The 19,548-nt window shown below is 38.3% G+C and overlaps 1 protein-coding gene across 1 annotated transcript in view; it reads left to right on the forward strand.

Annotated features, from left to right (window-relative positions):
* LOC126175236 (chitobiosyldiphosphodolichol beta-mannosyltransferase) overlaps positions 1 to 19,548 on the forward strand; it is an 89,771-nt gene that overhangs the window by 35,213 nt on the left and 35,010 nt on the right. The window contains exon 2 of the mRNA XM_049921870.1: positions 7,632 to 7,974. Coding sequence (XP_049777827.1) covers positions 7,632 to 7,974 — 343 coding nt within the window. The remainder of the gene's footprint in view (positions 1 to 7,631; positions 7,975 to 19,548) is intronic.

Below are 19,548 nucleotides of genomic sequence, written 5' to 3' on the forward strand. Positions count from 1 at the left end.
TTTTAAAGGTCAATTTGGTTTTATAAACCAAGAATTTTTTTAGTATGATGTTGCAGTCTAATAATAAAAATTGGAAAAATTGTTATTTTTTAAAAAAAAATTGCTTAAAAATTAAGGTACGTCTTGTAGTCAGTAGCGTCTTATAATCCATAAAATACGGCATTGAATGCACATCACATATCCCTGATGACAAACCTAAACACCCTAAAAATCTCTGCACTGTGCAAATTGAACCATGTGCAACTTCCAAATGATGAAATCTATCCTACCATGTATTGGAATCCTGAATAAAACCAACCAGCTCTCAGAAAAGAAAAAAGTTCTATTCCTTATTGAACGTCCCACATACAAGAGAAAATTAAACATTAAAAATAATAGATAGTTTTGCTGCTTGGACAGCAAAATAACCAACAGTGGCAGAAGTAAAGAGTCTAAAAGTACAGACTGAGTATAACAAGAAAATATTTTCTGAAAAATAGAAATAAATTAAGATCTAATTTAAATTTAAGTGTTCGGCTGTATTATTTGAAAGTATTTGTGTGAAGTGAAGCATTATGTAGAAGTGCTATCTGACATGGCAGAAGAGCAACAAGCCATTCTTGTGAAAAAGAATGGTGATAAAAATGTCATGTGACTAGGGCCTCTTGTTGGGTAGACCATTCGCCAGGTGCAAGTCTTTTAATTTGACACCACTTCAGCAACTTGCATGTCAATGGGGATGAAATAATGATGATTAGGACAACACAACACCCAAGCCCTAAGCGGAGAAAATCTCCAACCCAGCCAGGAATCGAACCTGGGCCCTTAAGATTGACATTCTGTTGCGCTGACCACTCAGCTACAGGGGTTGGCAGATGGATGATGAAGACTGCTGATGAGTCTGGGAAAGAAGGTGAATTTGGTCATCTCCGGGCAGATGTAACATCATTGCGTCAGGCTTGCAGTAGTTAATACTCACACTTCTGAACCCTTGTCTCCAGCTTTACGTTGATGCAAACCAGCTACGAGGCTGAATCGGTGACGTGTTGCTACTGTTTGCCAAGATGACTTCTGTCTTTGGGACTGCTACCTGTCTGAGCAAGCAAAAAGGAATACAAACGTCTCAAAAATGAGATCGACAGGAAGTGCAAAATGGCTAAGCAGGGATGGCTAGAGGACAAATGTAAGGATGTAGAGGCTTATCTCACTAGGGGTAAGATCGATACTGCCTACAGGAAAATTAAAGAGACCTTTGGAGATAAGAGAACCACTTGTATGAACATCAAGAGCTCAGATGGAAACCCAGTTCTAAGCAAAGAAGGGAAAGCAGAAAGGTGGAAGGAGTATATAGAGGGTCTATACAAGGGCAATGTACTTGAGGACAATATTATGGAAATGAAAGAGGATGTAGATGAAGATGAAATGGGAGATACAATACTGCGTGAAGAGTTTGACAGAGCACTGAAAGACCTGAGTCGAAACAAGGCCCCCGGAGTAGACAAAATTCCATTGGAACTACTGATGGCCTTGGGAGAGCCAGTCCTGACAAAACTCTACCATCTGGTGAGCAAGATGTATGAAACAGGCGAAATACCCTCAGACTTCAAGAAGAATATAATAATTCCAATCCCAAAGAAAGCAGGTGTTGACAGATGCAAAAATTACCGAACAATCAGTTTAATAAGCCACAGCTGCAAAATACTAACACGAATTCTTTACAGACGAATGGAAAAACTAGTAGAAGCCGACCTCGGGGAAGATCAGTTTGGATTCCGTAGAAATACTGTAACACGTGAGGCAATACTGACCTTACGACTTATCTTAGAAGAAAGATTAAGGAAAGGCAAACCTACGTTTCTAGCATTTGTAGACTTAGAGAAAGCTTTTGACAATGTTGACTGGAATACGCTCTTTCAAATTCTAAAGGTGGCAGGGGTAAAATACAGGGAGTGAAAGGCTATTTACAATTTGTACAGAAACCAGATGGCAGTTATAAGAATCGAGGGGCAGGAAAGGGAAGCAGTGGTTGGGAAGGGAAGTAAGACAGGATTGTAGCCTCTCCCCGATGTTATTCAATCTGTATATTGAGCAAGCAGTAAAGGAAACAAAAGAAAAATTCGGAGAAGGTATTAAAATCCATGGAGAAGAAATAAAAACTTTGAGGTTCGCCGATGACATTGTAATTCTGTCAGAGACAGCAAAGGACGTGGAAGAGCAGTTGAATGGAATGGATGGTGTCTTGAAGGGAGGATATAAGATGAACATCAACAAAAGCAAAACGAGGATAATGGAATGTAGTCGAATTAAGTCGGATGATGTTGAGGGTATTAGATTAGGAGATGAGACACTTAAAGTAGTAAAGGAGTTTTGCTATTTGGGGAGCAAAATAACTGATGATGGTCGAAGTAGAGAGGATATAAAATGTAGACTGGCAATGGCAAGGAAAGTGTTTCTGAAGAAGAGAAATTTGTTATCATCGAGTATAGATTTAAGTGTCAGGAAGTCATTTCTGAAAGTATTTGTATGGAGTGTAGCCTTGTATGGAAGTGAAACATGGACGGTAAATAGTTTGGACAAGAAGAGAATAGAAGCTTTCGAAATGTGGTGCTACAGGAGAATGCTGAAGATTAGATGGGTAGATCACATAACTAATGAGGAAGTATTGAATAGGATTGGGGAGAAGAGAAGTTTGTGGCACAACTTGACCAGAAGAAGGGATCGGTTGGTAGGACATGTTCTGAGGCATCAAGGGATCACCAATTTAGTATGGAGGGCAGCGTGGAGGGTAAAAATCGTAGGGGGAGACCAAGAGATGAATACACTAAGCAGCTTCAGAAGGATGTAGGTTGCAGTAGGTACACATCCCTTCGACGTCTATGAGAACTCTCTGGTAAAAATGCTATCTGCATTCTTGGCAGCAAACGCTTGTCGTAAGGGCTTCGCGGATTGCCAATGCAGCCTGCTGCCCACCCTACAATGTGGTTAAGTAAGCCAGATAGTGAAGGGCCATGTCTTCCAGAGATTGCTGAGATAGCGTCAGCAAGCTGTTAGGCTGTGTGCTGCACTGCTGCTGGCCTGGCTACATGATTGTAGCCTTAATGTAATAAATTCTTATTTCGCTAATGTCATATCGTTAGCACCCTACCACACTCCATGCTTCATCTTCCCGACAAAGTAGGGGTCTCAACCCAGGCCCTTACAGAAGCTTTTGAAATGCGATGTTTCATAAGAGTGTTGAAGAGTAGATGGATAGATCAGGTAACTAAGCAACAAGTATTGAATTGAAGTTGAGCAAAAAGAAATTTGTGCAACAAATGGAAAAAAGTAAGGTATAGGTTATAGAACACAATCCGAGACATCAAAGAATAGTTAATTTGGTAATGAAGGGAAGCTTTGTGGGCAAAATTTGTAGTGTGCGACCAAAGTGTGACTGTAGTAAACAGCTTCAAATGAGTGTAGACTGCAGTTGTTATGCAGGTATTAAGAGGCTGGATGGAGAAATTAAGAGATACACTCAAGGTAGGTTATTTTAGAGAGCTGCATCAAACCAGTTTTTCATCTGAAGATAACTACAACGACAATAAAGTGATAGTAAGTTGCTTGCATATAGGTGTGTTTGTTCAAATTCTCTGATTTCCAAATGATTTTTTGTTATGTGTAATGCATCTGTAGAAATCCTTTAAGATTTTCCAGTTTCCTGTTGTGATGTGATAAGTTCATCCTTCTTATTTAACAATCATCTTATATTTTGATGGAAAAGTCCAAATCTGTTACACTTGTCACCTTTTTGGGCTGTTCAAGATGTTGTTTTTCAGTTTTGCTTGCATCATGAAGGTACAAACATCATTTGTAGCAATTTTATGACTGCTGAGCATGGCCTTATCACCTCTATTTGGCTGCTAATGACAGGAATCAAGTTGTTAAAACTTCGTTACTTATTCATTCTGTTCACAGGCCATCATCAGAATATCTGCCACAAACATCGCAATTGTCATGAAATAACTAAAGCATGAAGAAGAGTTCACTGCAAGGCTATTAGGTATTGCACAACTACATACTTGATGAAAGTGAAATTTCTTGAATGACCAAAACATATACCAGTAAAAAAAAAAAGTTCTAACGAAAAGTGGACCCCTGTTATTAGTGGTAAAAAATCAGTGATAAGGACATGTTCAATACAATTGCTTTTTTTACCCCTGAGTGTTCTGATGTTGGTCAGTAGTTATTCAGCAGCTCTGTCTTTGAGAAACGTTTACTCTCCCTCCTCCCAAAAGAAAAAAAAGTAATGAAAATAATGTTGGAGTCACACAGGTAACTTCTTATTGGGAACATTCAAATGTGTCCTCACACTCTGTTAAGTGACTCGTGAAATTCCGCATTTACACACATTCCACAGAACAATTTGTCCAGGTCTTGTCATATCATGCAAATAGTGATACTCTTCACATTAGCATGAGGAGATTCTCTTTGATGTGCCTGATGTTATCCTTGATTGAGAAATTAAACTTATGGTCCAAAATATTTGCTACCTATGGAATTCTGTTCCAATTCAGACATTATCCTCCCATGATCATTCCATAGCAGAAGGAGCTTCTTGGTCTTTTTAGCTCTCAGATTACTGCTGGCCTTGGAACTTTTTTTCACTTTCTTGCCAGTGTACCTGAACTCCTTGGGTTGTCTGCACCCTTTTGTCTACAGTCTCCAGAGCAGCAAAGCTGTTGGAAGTATCTAAATAACACACACACACACACACACACACACACACACACACACACACACACTGAAATGCATGGCAGAGGGTACTTCCCATTGTACCTGTTTTTAGGGTTTTCTGTCGCATTCATGTACGGAGAGCAGGAAGAAGGGCTGTTTAAGTACGTCTGTGCTTAGTATAATTAATCTAATGTTGTTCTCACAATATTTATGGCACCAGTTTGTAGGTGTTTGTAGCATATTCTTAGAGTCACCATTTTAAGCTTCTTAAAACTTTGTAAGTACGCTTTCTCAGGATAGTTTTTATCTATCTTCAAGTGTCTGCCAGTTCAGTTTCTTCAGCATCTTTGTGATTCTCTTCCACAGGTCAGACAAGCTTGTGTCCATTCATGCTGTCCTCCTATGCACATATTCAATGTCCCCTGTTAAAACTAGGAGACTTGCAGAACCTCCTGAACCTCTTGCCAGATTTGACCAAAGTCCAGTCATCTATCCTATCCTATCCTATCCTATCCTATTCTTAAATTTACTGCTATGAACCGCAGCTCTCAACTGTTCTAATTTTGCTTGTGTTCCTTCCAGATCAGCTTTTCGTTTTAAGATCAAGTGCTCTTTCTTCTTAATTATGTAGTGACAAACGCAACTACTAAAGCACCAGAGGTTAGTCACATCTTCTTCAAAGAACAAATTTTCTCACTTATCCATTGTGATGATGTTTTTTGAGACCTGGCAGATTATTTAATGGTAGCTGTTCAACAAAAAATATATTTAACTTTTTGCTTGTTATTTAATCAAAAATGGCTGACTTATGATACACACTGAATGGAAGAAAGGTGTATATAATAATAAATATTACTAAAAAAACACTATCTGAACAGGCCTTAAAGGCCCAACAGTAGCGACTGGTTGCTGTATATCCTCAGCCCTTGGGCGTCACTGGATACAGATACAGAGGGGCATGTGGTCAGCACACTGTATCCTGGCAGTTGTCAGTTTTTGTGACTGGGTGTAAATGTATTCCATTAACTAAATTTTAGGTCAATAATTATTTTTCAATGAGATGTGATGGCATGTACCTGATTGAACTGGCTGTATAGCAGATCTGAGTTTATTAACTGCACCTTTGAACAGCTATTTCAGTTCCTGCAATAGCAAGTAAAATTTTGTATGTCTTACGTTACTTAGATAACACCTAATTTAGGTATACTGAGTTAAATACTTCATTTTCTAAACATCAGTCGTTCTGTAACTAAATGTTTGTTCAATGTTTCCTTGTCTACATGTGTTAAATTGTGTTACTGATTAATAGCATTGTGGACAGTATTACTGTAAAATATTGGCATATTTGAAATTACTGCTTTTCTTACAGGTAGAACAAATATTTCTGCTACTTTTCATGGGTGACATTTAAAAACATGACTGTATGCTGTTCATGGTATCCATACTATTTTGCAAAATAAAAATATCTGTGCGTCTGGCAACTGACTTTTATTTTTATACAAATACTTTCTTTTTTTGCTGGATAGAAAGAGATCCTTCTTTTGATAGTATTTATGTATTTGTTGATAGCAGAAGGTAAATATGTATTTTTCTGCCCTTATTTTATTATAGTTTCAATTTTGGAAACATCATTTGAGATATATAGCATTCTTATAGCTGTGGTAACTGAGATACTAACATTCTCTATGGAATTAACTAGATTTTGGACTGTTGATTGCATCATTATATATGCAAATATTTGAAGGAACTTTTTAATGATTTTTTATGTGCAAGTACATCTGTGTTGCAGTGCATAATGCTGTGCAGTGTGCTTATTCTAGGATCCTGCAGCTCTTTTTATTACTAATTCGTATACGAAGACAGGAATGTCAGCCACTTCATTTGCCAGTGTTGCAACATTGAGTTCATTTCCATTGTTTTATGTATAGATATTGGGCACTGCACTCAACATTATTTACGTGACTGAACGGAAATATTGTGTATATTTCTTTTTCTTCTTCTTCTTCTTCTTCTTTTTTTGTTTTTTGAAATGGAAGAAGGGTAAAGAGATATGTTTTGAATAAGAAACATTACAACACCAAATGTTCACAATGACACGGGTGATAATGCTGATAATTACCATACTTCACCGTTTTCTTTATGTTACTTGTGATTTATTTTGCCTTTTTTTCACTGTGTTTTTTTGTGTGTTTATAATTAATTTTGTTTTTCTTGCTTCTAGTTTTTTTGTTTATGCCTGTGTTTTGTGTGTAGTTCACAGTTGACTAGAACCATCAAACTTAACCAGTTTATTACATCTTCAAGTGGACACCTGAAAAAGAATTATCATTTACAAATGGGCAATTTCTTCAGTGGTCCAAAAGGGTTAACATTCTCTCAAAATTAATAAGAAATATTGTGCCTGAAAGAATGAGCTGTGGTTGGCTGAATTGTGAGGTCCATTTTCTGACGTAGCATTCGCATATACTGTTTCATTGACAAGTTATGTAAATGATGATGATAATTTGAATTACTTAGTGTTTGATATATTGTTCAATTTTAAAGAATGAGGGTGATTTGGTATCAGTGATGCGATAGTGAATTCATTTTATTTCTTGTTCGTGACGAAAAGAGAGAATGCAGTTGATAGTGAACTAATCCTACTTGACTGTTTGCACTAAAGTGTAATTGTCATTACTCATATAAAATTGGGGAGGAATAGCTCAGCTGTTTTATGTTTTGGGAGACATCTTTAACAAGTATTGTACATTTTCAGTGGATAACAGGACAGTAAAATGTTTCTGTACCACTATACCAGCTGACAGCCTCCTTTTACACTAAGTTATAATGTTCACAGTATTACTAGTGTTTGCATGCTTTTAGTTCTGCAGTGACTAGATAATTTCATTTTCTTTCACGTAATATTCTTTTCTTGATCATTCTTATTTCCTTACTTTCAGATTGTCCCCGTATGGTGTTATATGCCTTGAAAGTAATATGGCAGAGCCTGACACTTTTGTTTGCTTTGTTATTCAAGAAACGTTCCAATCATGTCCTAGTACAGAATCCTCCTGCTGTTCCAACACTAGCTGTCTGTTGGTTTTATTCACTGTGTGTAAGGGCAAATTATGTCATAGATTGGCACAACTATGGTTATTCAATCATGGCCTTAACCCTGGGAAAAAGCCACAAGCTTGTCCGTATATCCGAATTATTTGAGAGAACATATGGAAAATTATCAGATGGAAATATATGTGTCACTGCTGCCATGAAGACAGATCTCAAAGAAAACTGGGGAATAATGTAAGTCCTGCTTTCTGTTTGGATCATAATATGATGTTGATACAGAGTGAATATTGTTGCAGGTCTTCTATGTGTAGATGAGGTCTTACTTTTCAAATAAATCTATGTCCACGTGTTATTCATTCCAATATCTGTTACCATCTTTCCAGTTTAGTTGTGGTACAAATTATTTTATCTGTCTGTAAGGCAATTAATAATAAAAGTTTTATGATTAACAGTGAAGACACAGATTTGGTAATGTTCCACAATATTTATTTATTTTGTGAACTGATTTTCAGCTTTCAAGGCTGTAATCAGATGATTTATGTCTTTGTAAGCTGAAATCCAGTTTATGAAATAAATAATACAGGGCATCAACATCTTATGTTTAAAGGTTAATTATGAAATCATCTTACCATCAACACCAGAAAAACATACTAAAATTTTTTTTGTTCATAGAAACCACACTTTAAAGTTAAGAATTGCTGTTTGTAGGCAGTCATACCTTAAACAATAAAGGAATAATGAATAATTACTGTTTATATTTATTGGAGAGAACTTGTTGTCATATCATATGCAGCACACAGAAACAGTGTTGTGTTCATGAGGGTATTTTTGGTCTGTCGTTGCAACTACAAAATGCTTGATTTTTATCACCAGATGCGTTTCGCTGTATTGAGGTAAAGCATCATCAGTGGTCTGTAATTAAGTTTGTTTACATTTTGATTTGCTTTTTAAATTGGAAAACAGTTCATTATGAATAGGTTGGTTTGTACTATGGTGATTTTCTGGCTGCTTTCTCACTTACATCGGGAAATGCCGTCTGCTAGCACATTGTTGATTTTCTGTGTGAGACACTGATAATTTTTGTCGACTTTTTAGATGTTCTGCAGCACTATGCATTTCTCACAACACACTTTTATGCACACCACTGTATTCTGTTTGTTTTCGTACTTAAAGTATGTGCTGAAGTTTGTTTTTTGTAGTGTTGCCAACATAACCTTTCCACTACTTTGTCTATGACCTACAAATATTCTTTTTTAAATTAGATTATTGTATGTGTGTGGTTCTATTTATGTATGTTTCTGTGTATTTGTATACTGTGTAAGAGTAGAGAAGGAATAGCGATGAGACTTTATTTTTTAAGGAGAAACAATGATGAGTGGACATAAGTATATAGCAGTGTAATGGAGTGTGGGTTAGAGGAGAAGGTGAGGAGCGAGAAGTGAAATGAAATTGTTAATGGGGGTGGGGTGGGGGGTGGGGGGGTGGGTGGGTTGTGGGAGAGTGGGAGGGGGTGAAGGATGAATAGACCACCATAGACCAAGCAATATCGGAAACGATATGAATATCATAAAAATCAGTAAAGACAGACACCTCCTTCCTTTCCAAGAAAATTTCCACATACAAAAAGCATTAACACAAAATAAACAGTTGTTCAATGATCAGATAAATATTGGAAACCAGACTCTGTATAGAATAATTGACGAAATCACATGAAAAAGAAAAGAGCCTTTTCATCCTTCAGCCCTCCCCCCATTCACAGTTTCATTTCACCTCTTGCTCCTCACCTCCTCTGTATATAAATACACAGAAACATACTTTTAAATAGAATTACAAACATACAATAATCTAATTTAAAAAAGAATATTTGTAGATCAAAGACAAAGTAGTGGTAAGGTTATGCTGGCAACACTACAAAAGACAAACAACAACACATACTTGAAGTACGAAAACAAACAGAATACATTGGTGAGCATAAAAGTGTGTTGTGAGAAATGCATAGTGCTGCAGAACATATAAGAAGTAGATGAAAATTATCGGTGTCTAACACAGAAAAACAATGATGTGCTAGTAGACGGCATTTCCCGATGTAAGCGAGAAAGCAGGCGAAAAATCACCACAAGTATAAACCAACCTGTTTTTAATGCACTGTTTTTCGATCTGGAAAAAATCATGCATTTTGTAGTTGCAACGACAGATCAAAAATACCCTCATGAATCATAAAGCAACTACGGACACTATGGCCACACAAATACAGTATCGTGTATTTAACTTTTTGATTGTTTAACCAGGCTATGGCAGAATTAACACAAACATTTAGAAGTATGTTATCTCCAGTTGGATGCCGAGAGTAGGTCTCCATGACAAAATGTCTTTTGAGAATAATGAATCTGTGATGGCAACACATGGTGCATTCCTCAGATATTTTAGAGTTCATTAACTGGCACCAACTGTGATCAAAAGAGAGTTCTATTGTGGCTGTTGAACATGACAGTTAGTAGGTCACAATCAAAACAATCTCTGACAACTTGATCCATGAAAATTATCATTCAGTGAAAACTGCCCTCACAGCATTCCGCAATGAAACTAATCTTTCGAGTTTAAGATCATAGTGTGAGAAATAATCTGTAGCTCAACAAGATGGGGCTTGAATCTCCTGTGGTCCAGGTCAGATAGACAATGAGACAGTGCGTGATTTCAGTAGAATAGTGTCACAGCTGACCGCATTATTCTCTTTAAAATTTGCGATTAATGTTCACTGTTCATCTAGGTGTTGACATGGTGACAGCTGTGGTGTGGGTTATCTAGTCATCCACTTTGATAATGTAAAATTTTTGCCTCATAGAGTACCTAAAGCATCATTTTTGCACGATACTGTGGAACTGTTGGGCAACTGAAGGAGGCAACACAAGAAACCTGCTGCCATTCCACTCCCAGTGAGCCACAACACTGTAAATGGTTTCTGCAATGGGTTTCAGTTATTTGCTATCAGTAACAGCAGGCTATGAATGATAGGATCTTTAAAAGTGTTTCAGAAAAATGCAGCTTATATACTATTTAAAAATGAATGAGGTTTTGTTTTTGTGGTTTGATTGCTTTCTATTGCTATCAAAATGTGAAATTAATTTCTGGCACTCTCTGCATTAATTTAAGGAGTAGAGTGCTCAGTTCCTCCTTTGTCATATTTCAGTAGGCACTTTTTAAAAGATGAGGATAATTGTGTGATGTTGGCTGAAATAATAATAATAATAATAATAATAATAATAATAATAATAATAATAATAACAATAATAAATAAATAAATAAATAAATAAAATACAGCAAAGACAAAGGGGACACATGTCATTAGTAATGTCATCAGTAATGACCTCCTTGTTGACAGGGTATTAAACCGTAATCTTCTTTTCTTAGCAAGTTCTTACATCTTCCAAAGAAGGTGGAATGTCAAAGGGTAGTGTTGAGAAACAGCTGAAATTATTAAAATTGGAAAAATTCCAGTTTCTATGCTGAATTTGCAGCTGAGTTAGCCCCTCTTCTAACTGTAATCTGTTATAGGTCCCTTGAACAAAAAACTGTGCCCACTAGTTGGAAGAAAGCACAGGTCACACCAGGTTACAAGAAGGCTAGTCGTACTGATCTATGAAACTACTGATGAATATTCTTGACATCAATTTGTTGTAGATTCTTAAAACATATTCTGAGCTCAAACAGAATGACCTCCTCCATGCCAGCCAGCATGAGTTCCGGAAACATCGATCATGTAAAACCCAACCTACACTTTTCTCACATGACATACTGAAATCAATGGATCAAGGCAGTCAAATGGATGCAGCATTTCTTGGATTTCTGAAAAGCATTTGACTTAGTACCACAATTATACTTACTGTTACAAGATCACTCATATGGGGTATCAAGTGAAATTCGTGACTGGACTGAGGAATCTGCGGTAGGATGGATGCAGCATGTTATCTTGGATGGAGAGTCATCATCAGATGCAGAAATAACTTCAATTGTGCTCAAGGGAAGTGTGTTGGGACACCTTCTGTTCATGTTGTTTATTAATGACGCTGCAGAAAATATTAATAGTAACGCCAAACATTTTACAGGTGACACAGTCATCTATAGTGAAATACTGTGTTAAAGAAGCTGCATAAATATTCAGACAGATCTTGACAGGATTTCAAAGTGGCACTAAGATTGGCAACTTGCTTTAAATGTTAGATATAAAATTGTCCACTACACAAAATGAAAAAAATACCATAATATCCTATGACTACAGTATCAGTGAGTCACAGTTGAAATTGGCCAACTTCTATAAACACTTGGGTGTAACACATTGTGGGGATGTGAAATATCATCACTTAGGATTAGTCGTGGGTAAAGCAGATGGTAGACGTCAGTTTATTGATAGAATACTGGCAAAATACAGTCAGTTTGCGGAGGAGACTACCTACAAATCACTCATGCACCCCATTCTGGGATATTGTTCATGTGTGTGGAACCCAAGCCAAATAAAACTAACAGGGGATATTGAACATATACAGCGAAGGGCAGCATGAATGGTTGTTTGACCCAAGGAGAGTGTCACAGAAATGCTGAAGAAACTGAACTGGCAGGCTCTTGAAGATAGATGTAAACCATCCCAAGAAAACCTACTTACAATATTTCAAGAACTGGCTTTAAATGATGATTCTAGGAATATATACAACTGCCTACTTATCATTCACACAGGGATCTTGAGGACAAGATTGAATTAATTACAGCACATGCAGAGGAATTTAAACAATCTTTCATCCTGTACTTAGTATGTGAATGGAATGGGAAGAAATCTTAATAGTTGGTACAGTAGGACTTACTCTTTGCCATGCATTTCTCAGTGGTTTTGCAGAGTATAGGTGTTGAACTAGGTATGAACTCTACAGGTTACGTTGGATTTTATAAAATGAAAAGGCATGACAGAATGCCAGTGCCTGTTGTTCTAGATCAGAATAGTGGCATGAGCACTTCTCTATAGAGCAAGGAAGATGAGGAAATGTAGCTTTGAAGCTGTTGATATCTGTGGTTGTGTTGTGAGTGGAACTTCTTGATGACTCCTAAAATCCCATTAGTTGCAAATGAGTACGTTCATTTGTTAGTCACTATGAGCTCTTAATTTCAGCCTATTGTGTAATATCCTGCCCCCAGCCCCTCACCCCCACCCCCATCCGCCCCATGGAGGTTTTGCCACCGTCACACTCGTGTAACTGCGGCTTCTATTTTCATAGATCTGTGACATGCCAGCTCTGTTTAATTGTGCTTCACCATTTCTTTCAGTGCATTGCTGATGTAGACTCTCAAGAACTTTTGTGTGCCCATCAATAAACATTAAATGTTCAGGTCAAGAAACTGGCTTCCTTAGAAATACATGTACCATGGAGTGCAAAAAGTCTGTTCCGAATGGCACAGGTAAAATATTTCTCACCATAAAAATGAAGTTTACTGTGAACTTCACAATTTATACGTCTGTCAGAAAATTCATTGTCACGTGTGTTACAATCACACTCACATCTTGCGGGAAACAGGAAACAGATGAAATTCTTTTATTGGATTTCTCAGCATTGCATCATATGAATAGTATCATGACTGGTTTCAACTTCTTAGTAAATCATCATCAGTTGTTTTGAATCCATTGCTATGTAACTTGTCATCTGAACAGGCCAGGAGAGGTGCCCTTTTGGCTTGTTTAGCTGATGAATTACTGTGTAATGTATTCAGAATATTTATTGATTACTTGCTAAGAAGTTAAAACTGGTCATGATACCATTTTTGTAACTTGGTGTTGAAATATACAATAAAAGAATTTTGTTACATCATGGCTACTGTGTTATCCTTAAAAAGTGTATGTGGTGTGTGTAGGACACGAATGATCAGCCACATCTTTGTGTAAATTTTCAATGCGTTCTGAATGACCTTTTTTTATGTAGTATGCAACAGCTGTTACTTGTTGTTGTTGTTGTTGTTGTTGTGGTCTTCAGTCCTGAGAGTGGTTTGATGCAGCTCTCCATGCTACTCTATCCTGTGCAAGCTTCTTCATCTCCCAGTACCTACTGAACCTACATCCTTCTGAATCTGCTTGGTGTATTCATCTCTTGGTCTCCCTCTACGATTTTTACCCTCCACGCTGCCCTCCAATACTAAATTGGTGATCCCTTGATGCCTCAGAACATGTCCTACCAACCGATCCCTTCTTCTAGTCAAGTTGTGCCACAAACTTCTCTTCTCCCCAATCCTATTCAACACCTCCTCATTAGTTATGTGATCTACCCATCTAATCTTCAGCATTCTTCTGTAGCACCACATTTCGAAAGCTTCTATTCTCTTCTTGTCCAAACTATTTATCGTCCATGTTCCACTTCCATACATGGCTACACTCCATACAAATACTTTCAGAAATGACTTCCTAACATTTAAATCAATACACGATGTTAACAAATTTCTCTTCTTCAGAAACGCTTTCCTTGCCATTGCCAGTCTACATTTTATATCCTCTGTACTTCGACCATCATCAGTTATTTTGCTCCCCAAATAGCAAAACTCCTTTACTACTTTAAGTGTGTCATTTCCTAATCTAATACACTCAACATCACCCAACTTAATTTGACTACATTCCATGATCCTCGTTTTGCTTTTGTTGATGTTCATCTTATATCTTATATACTGTAAAAATATTGGCCACGTTTAGCCCAATGGAAATGGAAATAGAGTCTAGGGGAATGATGCGGGAAACCTGCACTGCCATACTAGGCAAGGTCCTAAAGGAGATGGTTTGCCATTGCCAACCTCCAACTGTAATGGAGATGGATGATGATGATGCTGTGATGACGATGAAGACAACACAACAACACCCAGTCATCTTGGGGCAGGTGAAAATCCCTGACCCCTCCGGGAATCGAACCTGGGACCCCGTGCTCGGGAATTGAGAACACTACCATGAGACACGAGCTGTGGACAATCTAGCATAATACTGAATTATATCTTATTCATGTTACTGCTTATTTGAAATGCAATCTTTCTTGATGTGACTACCTAATAAAATACACTGAACAGATCAGTGGTACATCAAGAGGGTCTTACTTTATATTGTCATGAGGTGTGCTGCATGTAATGTCTATTAATGGTTGGCATTACTGGCCAGTGCACTGCAGGATGTCAGTTCAAATCTGATCACCAGAAAAATTTGTTATTTAGTACTTATTATTTCTAGGAGGTTCTCAAAATTTCTTATTTTTGTATTGTTTGCATATTTTGGAATGTTTGTGTAAATAGCAGTGTACTCCACCTGGGTGGCAGTTGTTTTCTGTGTGTGTACATTGGTGGCTATAATAAATGTGCTTACAGTGATAAAAATTATCTGCACCACCATGACTCTAGTTAGGCATTGTAAAAGCTGTTGCCCGCATGGACAGGAACTACAACACAAACAGTACATCATTCCACAGGTCCATATATTCAGGAGACCAATGAATTCGAAAACAGCAGTAAGCCAGCTGCACATCAGGCATCTATCATTGTTTTCTGTAGACACTGGCCAGGACTTGGAGGAAAGGATTCACCTGAGTAACCAAGTACAGTGAGTGGCATGACCTGGTGTGTTTGGCAGATGTGTACTTTTATTTGGATAGCAGAGCCCAGCAGTGGTTTGAGAAATATGAAGAGAAGCCTCAATAGCTGGACAATTTCCAGGCTAAACTGAAGAAGATATTTGCTGACAATCAGCAGCTGCAATATGCTTCAGGAATACAAAGTCACAGTGACATACAAAAGTGGATGCATACACAGGGACACCAACTGCCTTTCAAGGAATCCTTTTTGTGAAATACAGAAGAACAGGGCCCAGTACCATAGGGAAACAACACAATCTTACGTCCATAAAGTTTTGGTCCTGTGCCTCATTTTGAATCCAAATATGACAGAAGCTAACAAAATCTCACAATCGATGAAATAAGCCACTGAAGACGTGTACCAAGCTCTTCTGGGAGATGTCACAAGAACAGATGAATTTATCAAGTGGTACCACCACACTGAGGAAATGCAACGCAAAAAGAGTTGGATGAAAGGGCTACACAGACTCCTGAATGTGGTCCCTGTGGCAATTGTAGAAGACCACCATGACCTCATCTCTCATATGCCAGGTACTAAGAGAAGAGATACAGCAATCTGTGGCAGCCAGAATGTCAGACTGAGCACAATGAATGTTGACCTCATATGTTGGGAGATAATAGACGGTGGTAAAGAAAAATGGTATCAACCTTTGGTAACAGTCTCCACCACCAGTTGAACATGTTGCGAATAATGGTCATGGCAAACTCAGGCTCATTCTGCAACTGTTAAATGACAACCCAGAGTCTGACATGCACACAGAAGAACACACATTTGAACAGACATTTGTAGGATGGAGCATAACACTACAGTATACTTCAACTGTGAACACACTGGACACACTGTACTTTGTTGCAGAGAAAGATGGATGAGTGTTCAACAACTGTTGTGCTGTGAGATATCTACCACATAGCAGCTCTGTTCACACCATTCGACTCCACATGATTATTGTCGACCTGTGAGATGAAGCCCATTGCCATACCCTGGACGAGGTCACTTTCCAGTGTGCTGTAGCTGTTTCCATCGCCATACTGGAGTACCAGCATCTCGCCTTGCTATTAACTTTAGGAAAATAAGCGAGGTGAGTATCTATGGAAGTGAGTTTGCCACAGATGAAAATCCGTGTGGGAAGTCTCTTTGATATCATCATCAATGGCCAACCTGTCCGGACACTAGTCAACTGCGGGAGTATAATTTTCTGTAATGTGGAATGCTTATCACCACCAACTAAAAAAGATTACATTACTTATTAGGAAGTGATTATACTGAAGAGCACAAATGGGAACAGGTCCAACCAACAAGTTCATATATTGCAAGAATAACTACTAAGACAGACCACAGCCCTTGGTATTTTTCAGTTTAACAGAATGTAGTCATCATGTTATTCTCAGATGGGACTTCTTGCAGGGGTCACAAGCAGTCATAGACTGTGAAAGGTCAGAGCTCGAGATTGATGAAACTATTCCAACAAGCATACATAAGAAATGTTGCTCTAGGTGGTTGTTTGCTATTGCAGACATTGCTATCCTACCTTCATCAACAAGATAGGTTCCAATCATCAGCTTAGACACTCAGTTAAACTATGAAGCTTTTGTTGATTGCGAAAAGCTACTCAGGTTCACAAACACAATGTACGCACTGCCAATGATCATAAGCAGTGCAGCTGCCCTAGGAGAAATTTGGGTTTCCATTTATGATGAGCAACCACAACTCACCCCTAAAGATATGCACAGAGGAGCTATCGAACCAGTGCAAGCTTACCTACCACTACAGGCAATGCAATGGAGTAAATTACTATTGAACTGGTAGCTACTGTCCGACCTGACTGAGGAACTGTTTCAACATAGGGTGTAGCCACTCTGCACCAATTGGTGAATTCTTTCAAATCCAAAGTGAAAAAAAGGCATACCAAGTTGCCTATGGTAAAACACCATATTAGCACTGGGGATCATCCACCAAATATGTAAACGATCTTCCATCTAGTATACAAGCAGAATTAGTTCTTTTTCAGATGACACTAATATTGTAATCGATCCAAGCATACATATAGAAACAGAAGAAATGATAAACAAAGTTATTAAAGGTATCATTGACTGGTTTTCTGCGAATGGTCTCACCCTCAGTTTTAAAAAGACACAACTTATTCAGCTCTGCACATCTAGAGGTACTACACCAGTAATATGTGTAACACATGGTGAGGAAATAATAAATAGGGTGGAAACTTCAAAATTCTTAGGGGTCCATACTGATGAGAATTTAAATTGGGGGGGGGACAAGGGCTGTACCAAAAGTAAGGTTCCCAATGAGCTACAGCCTCGAGGGAAGGTGCTAGGTTAAATCTGACAATGGTGCCGTGCACAGTGATTCCACCACTCTCGAGCCCGCCCATCCGAAGTTCGCTACATTGCTCAGTGTTGACTTGGAAGCCGCCAGAGATGGAAGTGTTGATTACCACTTCCACCAAGTGCGAGGTCCGAGCAGTAATCCGGTTTCTCCACGCAAGGAAGTTATCGTCCATGGAGATTCATCAGCAACTGTCTGAGGTTTATGGTGAAGAGTGCATGTCCATTCAACACGTCTGCAAATGATGCAGGGCTTTTGCTGAGACTCGCACGGAAGTTCACAATGAAGAATGGAGTGGAAGACCGCCAGTTTTGTATGTGATTGTCCAGAAGATCAACATTGAGCTGCTCAAAGATCAGAGGGTCACTGTCCATGAACTTGTTGACTGCATTCCTGAAGCTTCCCATGGCACAATTGAAAGAACTTAAACAGACACGTTGGATTATCGCAAGGTGTGTGCCCACTGGATCTCTCGGATGCTGACTGACGGGCACTAGGAGCAACACCTCGACTGTGCTCAGAAGTTTCTTCAACAATGTGAGGGGGAGGGCAACAAGGAGAAGTTGTTGGACTTTATCATCAGAGGAGATGAAATGTGGGTGTTTCATTACACTTCCGAAACAATACAACAATCTCGTCAGTGGCGTCACTCCAGTTCACCGCCACCAAAGAAATTCAAACAAACACAGTTGACAGGAAAGGTTATGGCGACTGTGTTTTGGGTTCGGAAGGGGGGGGGGGGGGGTACTCATCGATTTCATGCAACCTGGGACGACAATAAACTCTGACAGATATTGTGAAACATTGACAAAACTCTGGCGAGCAATCCAGAATTGTTGGAGTGGACGACTGAAGGAGGGAGTAGTGCTTCTTCATGACAATGCTTGACCACATGTCACTCATCGAACACAGGAACTTTTGAAGAAATTTGGGTGGACTCTTTATGCCCCATCCCCCGTACAGCCAGGACTTAGCCCCCAGCGATTATCATCTCTTCCTCAAGCTAAAGGAACACTTAGTGGAAAACACTTCAAGAGTGACGATGAAGTCCGAGCACTTCCTCCGTGGGTTGTTGGCAGGAGACTTCTTTGACTTAGGAATACAAAAGCTGGAGCACCATCTTCAGAAGTGTGTCAAAAACATGGAGACTATGTTGAAAAGTAGACAAAAATGTAAGCTTTTCAATGATGTATAAATTAATAACAATAAACAATGTTGTCTATTTGTAAAAAAAATATGGGAACCTTACTTTTGGTACAACCCTCGTATTTTGAAACTCCAAAAACAACTTAGTTCAACTACATTTGTGCTTAGAATCATTGCAAATCTTTGGGAGTGACTAATTAGTAAGCTGACATATTTTGCGTATTTTCATTCAGTAATGTCATCTGGAATAATGTTCTGGGGTAACTCATCTTTAAGAAAGAAAGTCTTCATTGTGCAAAAATGGGCTGTGAGAATAATATGTGGTGCTCACCCATGATCATCTTGTAGAGATTTGTTTAAGGAGTTGGGCATCCACATTACATTTATTCCCTCATGAAGTTTGTTGTAAATAATCCACTACAGTTCAGGAGAAACAATGAGGTCATTTACACGGAGATATAAAATGTCTGACAGACAACAAAATAAAATTTGATAACAAACTGAGAAAGTGTCTCGTTGACAACTCCTCCTGTTCTTTAGAAGAATTTCTATTATTGTATTGTGTAAAAGGTGGTAGGCAGGAACTACTAACAAATGTCTGTATATATATTTTTTTTCTTGGAATCATATGTACAAATTAATTTGTATTGTGAATGTTTAATGACTTGTTCCGCATCATTACGA

This window comes from Schistocerca cancellata, chromosome 3 (genome assembly GCF_023864275.1).
Source record: "Schistocerca cancellata isolate TAMUIC-IGC-003103 chromosome 3, iqSchCanc2.1, whole genome shotgun sequence".
In the NCBI taxonomy this organism is placed as follows: Eukaryota; Metazoa; Arthropoda; class Insecta; order Orthoptera; family Acrididae; genus Schistocerca; species Schistocerca cancellata.